The sequence below is a fragment of the Pelobates fuscus genome, chromosome 1 (genome assembly GCF_036172605.1).
Source record: "Pelobates fuscus isolate aPelFus1 chromosome 1, aPelFus1.pri, whole genome shotgun sequence".
NCBI lineage: Eukaryota > Metazoa > Chordata > Amphibia > Anura > Pelobatidae > Pelobates > Pelobates fuscus.
Window position 1 is genome coordinate 421488941 of NC_086317.1, and position 11493 is coordinate 421500433.

Genomic DNA, 11493 nt, shown 5'->3' on the forward strand with positions numbered 1-11493 from the left:
CATGTTTGTGTTCCTGACCATATAGTGTTCATTTAACCCCACTCTAATTCTATCCCCAATAACCCTAACCACATATTTAAACACAGTAAACTCCTTTTACTCCTAACCAGCAGCAAGTTATAGTCTAAATTCCCACACAAATCTGTGCGAAACACAAGACTGTCTAGCCACAAAACTCCCAGAATTCCACAGAGAACATGCAAATCAGCACAGTCAGTATTCAATTATTTTCCAGTCTACAGTTCTGTGGCTCCAGTCCCTTGTCTAAAACCCGCTGCTTTATGTCACTGCTTTTAAAGCCACTGCAAGTGCTTTCATATGAGTGAAACTAAGTCCTGCCTTCAACTGCCGTTTCATCATTCTGGAACTCCTTAACATGATGATGTTTATCTTGGAAATATTCTCGACAGAACACATAGCAATCTGCAACCTTATAGAATTTTCTTTTTATAGATCGCAGTATGTCAATGAGACAGTAAAGACCATTTTTGGAAGTAAACGTATTCATTGACTGATCAATGATAATGAGTCGACAAAATAAGTATTTCATGCTGGAATATGTGTAAAGCAGTAATGGTTAACTTTGATTTTCTCATGTGTGAGTGCCATTTTTTTTAACAGCGCCAAAATGAATATGTCCGAAATATATGGTCCAGAATTTATGCCATTCAAAGTTAACATTTCAATCATGCCATTTAGAATCTCACGTTTTACTGATCAGTCAACCAAACTGCTGTCTGAGCATAATATCAAGATTCACTTTTAAAATGCCAATATCAAAATGTGAGCATCATTCTAGAGATGCTATAATTTTGCCACATTGAAAATACTAAGTGTTAGGGTTGGATGGTTTAGGTTTGGGTGGCATGTTTAAATTGGGGTGTCATTAGGGTAGTTTAGAGTAAGAGTGTGGTTTAGGGGGCTGGGAGTTAAAAGGTACTTAGAATAATAAGACAAATTCAAATTGCAGTGGATTGTAACTGCCATTATTCTCAGCCAGATTAGTGCACACAGGACTGTAGTGTCTCTGGGCATTATAAACAACGCTGTCATGAAGCTACTTTGTTTTAATGTTTTGGGTTTTTTTTGAACATTTTGAAAACTTTTTTGAGTATAGTGGGCGATTTAAGTGTGAAATAGAAGATCTGTAAAGGAATACTGAGGACAGGTTAAATAAATAATTAGAGTCCAACTCTGACTCCGGTATAATTGGAGCAGAGTTCTTGCAAGACTTTAAGAAAGAATATTAGTGATGCTCAACAGACCTTAGAATAGAAGAAAAAACTTAGAAAGGTTGGTGATTTTTCTACCAGGTTATAGTGTCATGGCATTTGCATGAGTCTTCACTAAGGGGTAAGGGATAAGTATTGCTATGCTAAGTGATGGAAATAATAAAATGAAAAGTTAAACCAGGTGATCCAATGTCTGGCTCCCTGTCAGTAATGGGGGGAGTACACTGAACATGTCATTCTGTGAGCACCTGCATGAATACTGTGATTCAGTGATGTAGGTGTGAAGTACAAAGGGTTAATCCTCCCATTATTTGTCCTATTCCTAACAGGATTCCCCAAACAGTAAAAGCTTCTCAATGCAAAGGGGGGAGCAGCTGTGTTGGTGAGAAGGGAGCTGGGCACATACATACACACACACACACACTGCTACACAGAGCTGGAAAGACGCATATACACACATAGAGGCGACAGACACACACACACAGTGTTACAGGGAGAGACAACACAGCCACCAGTGGAGGAGATAGAGGAGCAGCCTGCCCTGCTCAGTCAGTGCTGCCTTAGACTGTCACTGAGACAGGCACTGACACACACAGCACACACACACACATAGAGACAGGCACTTACACACACAGCACACACTGTCACTGAGAAAGGCACTGACACACACACACACTGTCACTGAGCAGGCACTGACATACACACTGTCACTGAGCAGGCACTGCCATACACACTGTCACTGAGCAGGCACTGACACACAGCACACATTGTTACTGAGAGCCAGTGTAAGGCTGTCTCTCCCCTCATTCTCCTGCTCTGCGCAGACCCCCGGCTGCCTGCCTGCAGCTCTGCCTATCTGCCTTGTGCCTTTGGACCCCCCTGAACCCGCGGGCAGTGTGCGCGTCTGTCCAGTGTGACTCTGCGGTAAGGTGTGGGGGTCCTGTTCATTGTCCCTGCGGTGCGGGGGGAGCTCCTGCTATATGTGATCGGTTTCCCAAGTGCAGAGTGTGAGCAGACTGGCCCTGCCTGCAGGTGAGAGCACACACACACATACATATACACACACACACATACATACATACATACATACATACATACATGCACAGTGCATGGATGAACATTCATTGCTCTCTGTCTATACATCACTCTGGATAGATGCTTATATTTCATAGCCATCCCTTCCATACATGTTTCTCTCTGTGTATTTCATATGTGAAAGGTGGTCATTGTCCTGCGTACAATGATTGATAATCGCAGTGTGTTGTGTATGTAAATAATGTATGCATTATCGACTCATGCTTACAGTCTTACAGTTTATGTATGTATAGATATGTATTGGTCATATTACACGTATGTACTCCTGTAAGACAACCTGGGTATAAAGAAAACTATGAGGAGTGATTTGGTGGAATTTAGATATAAATGTTTCCATATTATATGATATGCCTGTATGTTAGTGTGAAAATGCTTGGTGTCATTCTATATGGGGCTGATGTATGTTGCACTGTGACTATGGTGCTATAGAGCTATGCTGTGGGGCTGTATGTTGTGATTATGGTTCTATAGAGCTATGCTGTGGGGCTGTATGTTGTGATTATGGTTCTATAGAGCTATACTGTGGGGCTGTATGTTACTCTGTGACTATGGTTCTGTAGAGCTATACTGTGGGGCTGTATGTTGTGATTATGGTTCTGTAGAGCTATACTGTGGGGCTGTATGTTGTGATTATGGTTCTGTAGAGCTATACTGTGGGGCTGTATGTTGTGATTATGATTCTGTAGAGCTATACTATGGGGCTGTATGTTGTGATTATGGTTCTATAGAGTTATACTGTGGGGCTGTATGTTGTGATTATGGTTCTATAGAGCTATGCTGTGGGGCTGTATGTTGTGATTATGGTTCTATAGAGCTATACTGTGGGGCTGTATGTTACTCTGTGACTATGGTTCTGTAGAGCTATACTGTGGGGCTGTATGTTGTGATTATGGTTCTGTAGAGCTATACTGTGGGGCTGTATGTTGTGATTATGGTTCTGTAGAGCTATACTGTGGGGCTGTATGTTGTGATTATGGTTCTATAGAGTTATACTGTGGGGCTGTATGTTGTGACTATGGTTCTATAGAGCTATACAGTGGGGCTGTATGTTGTGATTATGGTTCTGTAGAGCTATACTGTGGGGCTGTATGTTGTGATTATGGTTCTATAGAGTTATACTGTGGGGCTGTATGTTGTGATTATGGTTCTATAGAGTTATACTGTGGGGCTGTATGTTGTGACTATGGTTCTATAGAGCTATACTGTGGGGCTGTATGTTGCACTGTAACTATGGTTATATAGAGCTATACTGTGGGGCTCTATGTTGCACTGTCTAACTATGGATATATAAAGCTACACTGTGGAGCTGTATGTTAACCTGTGACTCTGGTTCTATAAAGCTATATTGTGGGGCTGATGTATGTTGCATAGTGGTTATGGTTTTATGGAGCTATACTGTGGGGCTGTATGTTACTCTGTGACTATGGTTCTGTAGAGCTATACTGTGGGGCTGTATGTTGTGATTATGGTTCTGTAGAGCTATACTGTGGGGCTGTATGTTGTGATTATGGTTCTATAGAACTATGCTGTGGGGCTGTATGTTGTGATTATGGTTCTATAGAGCTATGCTGTGGGGCTGTATGTTGTGATTATGGTTCTATAGAGCTATACAGTGGGGCTGTGTGTTGTGATTATGGTTCTATAGAGCTATACTGTGGGGCTGTGTGTTGTGATTATGGTTCTATAGAGCTATACAGTGGGGCTGTGTGTTGTGATTATGGTTCTGTAGAGCTATACTGTGGGGCTGTATGTTGTAACTATGGTTCTGTAGAGCTATACTGTGGGGCTGTATGCTGTGATTATGGTTCTATAGAGCTATACTGTGGGTACAAAGGTGTCAGTTTGAACGTGTGTGGTCTTAATTCTGTGAAGTGTAAGTTGAAGTATGATGTGTGGGTCAATGTGTAAGTGATTGGGAGTCTGGGTATTTGTGTGATCATATATTAATATGTCTGGTGTTACTTGGGTTTGTAGAGTTTGTGCGTGTGTGTCCGAGTGTGGCATTTTTTGATGTGTCTCTAGCTAATAATGTGTATAGGTGTGTCTTTGTAATGTGTGTAGAAAAATGCACCAAAAACAAAGATCTGCTATATTTTTCATTCTTTTTTTTTCTTCATCACCCTTTTAGAGTCTCTGTGTAGATGAATGTGAATGTATCAAGAGAAACTTAGCTTTGGCATTGAAGGTGTTAATAAGCATGTTGACTAAGAATCATATGAGTTTTCAAGGTTGACTTAATGTGTCTTTCTTTAGGATGGCATATTTGATTAATATATATATATATATGATAACTGAAAACAAATAATTACTGCATGTATATGTTTGCCATTCTGTTATGTCTACCTCTGTCTGCCCATATCATGGTTGACAGGTTTTGTTTTTTTTAATTATACATTTTTTGTTTATCTATATTTTACTTGTGCACACTTGAACATTGTGCATGACAGTGTTTGTGTTTTTGTCTTGTGAATTTGCAGTTTTATAACACGCATACATTAGGTGTGTGTATTTTATTATGATTTGGGTAAGTTGTCCTCGTTTTCCAGATACATTTTGTTGCCATATAATGTTGTTTACAATTTTATTTCCTATATTTGTGTCTTTTTTTAAATCTTGAAATTGATATAGTTTTGTATCCCAACTTTAAGACTGGATCAATTATTCCTATTTATTCTGATGCAAAAATGTATATTTCCATCCTAAACCTTGAGAGGTTCCATTTATGAAATATAAAGCTACTTGTATAGTATTAATACCTATCTACGAGAATAAGTCGATCTGTTAAAATGTAGAATGTACCTGTTTATTGGCCTTCAGAAGGTTAAAGCTAAAAGCAGATGAATACAGTAAAAGTTATGACTCATGCGGATAAACAATGTGAAATGTACAGTGTATATAGAAAGGGATTGAAAAGGCAAGATATGTCCGTTATATAGCTTTCATGCATTTAACAGTTTACCAACTAAGAATGAGCTAATCTGTATAGCACGTGATTTATATTTTTAAATCTTTATCCATCAACACTGTAATCTGATCTGCATTATTCCTATATAATGTTTTAATGCACACAAACCAGTCATTATATTAAATCGTGGGGCGTAACTTTAAATCTATGGCAATAAGAAAGAAACTAAATGATTACTAAACTTAATGCTAGCTGAGCATTATGGATATAGTATGGTTAGCCTGACCCTTACACATGCACAGATGAGATTCTATAGACAGTAATAATCTATGATTGTTACATTCTAATCAGAGCTTGTGTTGGCTATCTTTCTAAGCCATTTGTGAAACCTATGGGAAGAGAGCCATTGAAATGGTCTGCAAACTTTTTATCATCGACCAGTTATACCGAAAAATGTAAAAGCAGAACATGTCTAGAGTCAGATATAGCTGTTCTACAGTATTCGCATCCATACGTCAAGTCACCGGTGCAACAGAATCTGTAATGAATTGACAGCATGTTTCCTCGATCAATAATGGCACTGGTTTTCCTGATTGTATGTGTGCTCATTAAATGTAGGAGCATTTTTTTGTGAACCGACGGTTGCATTTTCCTGGATATATGAACGCTTGCCATTTTGGGTAGACGGTGGATAAGCTATATTAGAATATTAAAAGCAGATTGTCTGCCTAATGTTATGAAACTCAACTATCAAATAGATTGTGAGAAGAGTTTGATAGCTGAAGATCTCTAGATTGGCAACGCTTAGATGAGATATGTGATGACGTTTTAAATTTGGAGAAATTATTTTATTTCCAGTTCTCCTGTTATCCAAAGATTCTTTATGTACTACAATATGCATTTTCCAGTCTATGCTATGGAATAAAATCTGCTGTTTTATCTATAAACAGTGAGACCTGGATCATTGATGCACCTAAATGCTCTAGTTGCATATATATATATATATATATAGTTATATTTTGAATCAGCCATTTTAGTCTACAGTTTGCTGCCTGTTGCTGAAAAAGGGATTAACATCAAACAAATGTGCACTGATTTATATTCTGTAGCCTCTGTTTCAGTATTTGGTCAGTGGCAGCGAGATGCTTAGTGATGTCAGGGAGGCGGAGTAATGTTTTTAGTGGTAAGCATGAACAGTGCAAATAGGAAAGGTGGAGTACCCGCTGAGTATTTTTTTCCTACCCCAAAAAATCAGCCTGGTGAAAAACACTAGCATGGAGGCACTTACTAATGTCAGAGGCTGGGGGCCATGCTTATGGTTAATATAATAGTAACAGGGGTGGTTCCTGCTCAGTCTGCTTGTTCAGCATAAGAACACACTTTACATGTGTTTCACTGTGCGCTAATGTGTATGGCAGCTTGCTGTATGAGGAGATAAAGAAAATGGCGTCCTCCACTATAAAGTAATGTGTAAATATCCAATATGTACCAACCTGACCTTAACTGACCTGGCTAATAGCGCGCTAATGATGCTGTCGGAAGTGTACTTAGGCTAGTTTGGATATATCTCTGTTTGTGAAGCATTTCATAGTGAAACACTCCATGACCACTTCATATAAATTAAGAGGTCGAGGTGCTGAGAACAACTCTTTAAAGAAAAATTCCAAGCACCATAACCACTGTGTCATGCTGGAACCTCATTGCAGTAGCAAAACCATTTTCAAATGGCTTGAGTTATTACCTTGCATGCACCAGGCATCACTTTTCCCGCCTGCAAACCTAAGCCAGTAGTGCAGAACTTTGTTTATTGACTGAAAGCATTTTTCTGTTTGGTACTCTCAGCCAATGTGCTAGCCCTATGCTGCAGGTTTTATCTCAAGAGAGCTAACATAAGTCCCTAAGCATGAGCTCTTGGGCCTTTGGTAAGAAGTAAAACCATTAATGGGGGATGGGTGGGTGCCAGGGCAATCCTGTCACTCTAACCAGTATAGGTTGATTTAAAGGTAGGGGGGGCAGACCTATTAAGCCTATTGTGCCAGGAAAACGGCTTTCTTTTCCTGGCACTATAGGATCCCTTTAATATGGTTGGAGTGTTCCTTTAAGAACTCTTAAAACCGAATGATAACAACCCTTCCTATCCAACATGAATGATTCATTCAGCTATTCTGTCCTGAATATTGCACTTACATTCCAACTGAGCACAATTTGATGTTTAGTGAATAAACCCCATTTGTGAAACTATCACTATTTCCAGGTAATTGATATATCTAACTACTGTTGCGGTCTATGCTTTGTATATAGTTTTTACCTTTTTTCTTCTATGAACAAATATGGCTTTTTCAATAAAAAGAACACAATTTTGTAACCAAACACTCCCTTCATACAAAGGAATGCTACATAACTTTCCCCATGAAAACTAATGAAATATCCTACAGCAAAGCAGTGATTTCACACTTTTTTGTTATAGGGGTAGGATTCATTGTCATAGAAGTGATTGCCAAGACTGTTTGGAAAAAATACCTTTTAAAAACGGTTTATGAATCATTTTGTGCAACTTTCAGTTACACTAACTATTTACACATATGCCTTGTGTGGTTCAAACACACATTTTGTGTTAATGGAAATCTGCGATGAAAGGAAAAATGCTCTATTTATTTTGAGGCTTATTTAAATGCTAAAAATTTTTTTTTATATAATCTCGATTCGTTTGCTATTTTGTTTGACAGTTGTTGATTGTTCTGTGTTCTTACAGTGCCCGCATGGATGTGAAGGAAGCAGAAGAGTTGGGCAGTCCCCAACCAATCACAATTCAGGCTTTTGCAAGTGGTTCTACGCTCCATGGCATTGCTCATATCTTCTCCTACGAACGTTTCTCGTGCAGACGGTTAATCTGGATACTGTGTTTCCTGGGTTCCTTGTCTCTTCTGCTGTTTGTCTGCACCGAGCGGATCATTTATTACTTTGATTACCCTCACGTCACAAAACTGGATGAGGTTTCAGCTCCCAAAATGACCTTTCCTGCGGTGACCTTCTGTAACCTTAATGAGTTCCGCTTCAGCCGTGTGACAAAGAATGACCTGTATCATGCTGGGGAGCTTCTGAGTCTGCTGAATAATCGGTGAGATTGGACCCATGACATAATATCATCACCCATTTAAAGGAGGAGTTTTGTATGTCATAATAGCACCATTACATATACACACACCACTTGTCACCTGTATAATTTCATGTGTGCATGACTTTACAGTTTATTGAAAATTATTTATGTGCCCCATTACACCAGTATTTATCTACATTGGAGGCAGCCATATTGACTTTCTGGCTGGCCATGTGTAAGCTATAGTATGCAATATTATGCAGGTTAGAAATAAAGAATTCTACCTTTACGTGTTAGCACTACTTGTAAGTATTAAATGAACTGGAAACATTATTTGATCTACACATGACGTGTAAAATGTATATTTAAAAAAGTCCTAAATGCATTGTGAATTTTAAGGAAAGACATCTGTTTGTTTGTTTGTTTTTTATAAGCAGACTAGCCCCCCATTAAAATCAGCAATATATAAAGGGTAATTACCGCTAAAGCCTCACCTTATTGTTCAAAGGGAAAGTATGACCTTTTGTATCTCTGGGATCTATTAGGTAATGGAGCAGAGGTCTTTGACTCATAGGCACATACACATAGTTATTATATATCAAATATACTTTAGTCATTAGTTACTGTGACACTCCTGTGGCTAATAATGGTGCTGAGCTGTAGAAAAGATCATAGTATGCCCAGAACTTCTCCAGCTTTTATGTCCTCAGTTTCAGCAAGGGCATGAATCCCTGATCCCACATTTAATAGTCTATGTCCTGGTTCGTTAGGACAGCTCTCAATGGAAGATTATTTTAGTTACTTATATATATATAAACACACACACATAATATATATATATATATATGCACTCATACGTTTATTCAGATACACTAACAGACAAACACATACAGACATACATACACACACATACAAAAACACAGACTCATACACACGCATTCATATAAACTCACACAGGCTCACATATAAAACAAACATATATATATATATATATATATATATATTGTACACACATACAAACACTTATTTTTATTCCCTCTTCTTACCTTGAAAGGGAGCAGTAATAGAACCTCATGCCTGGGGTCCCGTGGTTTTCTGATGGAATTTTTATTGATTACTGGCCAGCTTCCTGTATATTTGTACTGATGCTGAGGTGACATCACATGCCTATACAGTATCAGTACAGGGCCATCTCTGCAGCCCATTGATCAGGAACTTTCCACGCGACATTCAAACCAACAATGTAAGCAGATGTCTACTCTGGCAAGAAGAGGGTGCTGCGTGCACTCAATCTTGACCACTTTTTTAGTCCCTGCAAAAAGAACAAAATCACCAGAACACGTTCTTACCTCCGTCATGCTTCAGTGTGGGGATCTGTTCTCAGGTTGATCAGCAGTCGTGACTTTGGGCATGCACAACATTTTCCTCTGAGGGCAAAAAGCCAAGTTTTTGTCTCATCAAACCAGAGAAATCTTTTTCATGTTCGCTGTGTCTCCGACATGCCTTCTGACAAACAGGATTTTATACTTTTCCCCGGCAATGTTCTCCTTCTCACCATGTATCCATAAAGCCCAGCTTATAGTATTCCCATATGCATTTCATTACATCTCAGGTGCCAATCTCTTATTTTCTGAATATTTCCCTCTTTACTCGTTACAGACATGTAGTGGACAGCCTTTTCTAGGCAGAGTTGTAGTTGTGCCATATTCTTTCCATTTTAAGGATTTAACTTTGCTTTGGGAATGGTCAAAGCTTATTTTTTTAATTATTTTTTTTATTGCAAATTTGATTAGTACATTATTTTGTTCTTGCTATGTTTTTGTTTAATGGACTTTTGCTTCCAGTAAAAATATTTTCATTTTGTATCTTCAAAGCATTTCAAGTTGTAAAAATTTTTAAGGAGATACGTGTATTGAATACTTTTGCAAGGCATTGTGTGGCTCTTCCCTTGGGTTTTAGTGTCCTAAACAGTACAAAAGGCTTCAGGCTAGCTACAAGGTAGCCACCAATATGTCAAAATCCCACAAAGCTCCAAAACAGATACTTTGAACAAGGGCAGTAGTAGGATAGTTGTTTTATCTAAAGGTAAAAGACATTGGTTGGTCACTTCCCCTTAAGTCTATTATAGTATAATATTAAAAATATTACCTGTGTGACCTGTATTTGAACTGAGCCATATTTAGCTAATGGCCTAATATTTGAACAGTAAGTTGGACCTCATTTTCATGCACCCTTGGTGCTATTTACGCATTGAGCTCCTATATTGAGACAATTAATCACATATAACATACCTCCCAAGTGTACCTGGTTTAGCAAGTTAGTCCAGAATTCAGAGTTCTGTCCTGGGGTTGTTGCCAAATCTGGGAACATCAGGGAAATGTGAGAGCAAGAGAGCTTTGACAAGCACCATTATTGGGTAGACCTGTCCACTTCATGGCCCAGTCTGCCCACTGTCAACAGCTCCCCACTCACCCACCTACTTGTCCTACTTTCATACCTCCCATTACTTGGAGGTCTGATCTTACATCAATCCCATATTTATTTTGATTGATTTTCATTAGATTTGCTTGCAGTTATCTGCAAAGCTAATTAATGCTGAGTTATTACATGATATCCCTGTTCAACAATACAAAACAAAACAAGGGAACATACCCAACAGTAATTATTAATTCCCCAATTATTAATATTAATTATTATGATTTGAATCAAAGACCAAATATGAACACATACGTAACCACATATACATATTAATATCTGCATAATTACATAAATATTTATATTTCCAACAATAAGGTTAAATATATATCTTTGTTCTTCTAACCACCACCACAAAAAAAAAAAAAGTTGAACCAAAAGACAAACAATAGAATAACTAATTATTCAGGTGCATGGATTGTTTACATAGGTTCTAATGAAGAGATTTCTTTTTAAGCCCATACATGTACAAAATGGAATTGGATCCATGATTCAGCAAGTTTTACAGCTGTGTTAGAGATTAACAAAGCTTGTTAAGGACTAGGATGCAGCTCTGTAGCAATGTTCTCAAGATTCGGGTCGGTTGGGATAGTTTTTTTGCAGATAAAAAAAAAAAATTAAAGGTTTTCATTAAAGGGACACTATAGTCACCAGAACAACTACAGCTTATTGCATTTGTTCTGGTAAGT

At 38.2% G+C, this 11493-nt stretch overlaps 1 protein-coding gene across 1 annotated transcript in view; it reads left to right on the plus strand.

The window, feature by feature from the left end:
• Window positions 1-1669: 1669 nt before the first annotated feature.
• The window catches only part of ASIC1 (acid sensing ion channel subunit 1), a 179563-nt gene continuing 169739 nt past the window's right edge, over window positions 1670-11493 (plus strand). Inside the window, exons 1-2 of the mRNA XM_063428563.1 lie at window positions 1670-2264; window positions 7985-8350. Coding sequence (XP_063284633.1) covers window positions 7992-8350 — 359 coding nt within the window. The 5' untranslated portion in view covers window positions 1670-2264; window positions 7985-7991. The remainder of the gene's footprint in view (window positions 2265-7984; window positions 8351-11493) is intronic.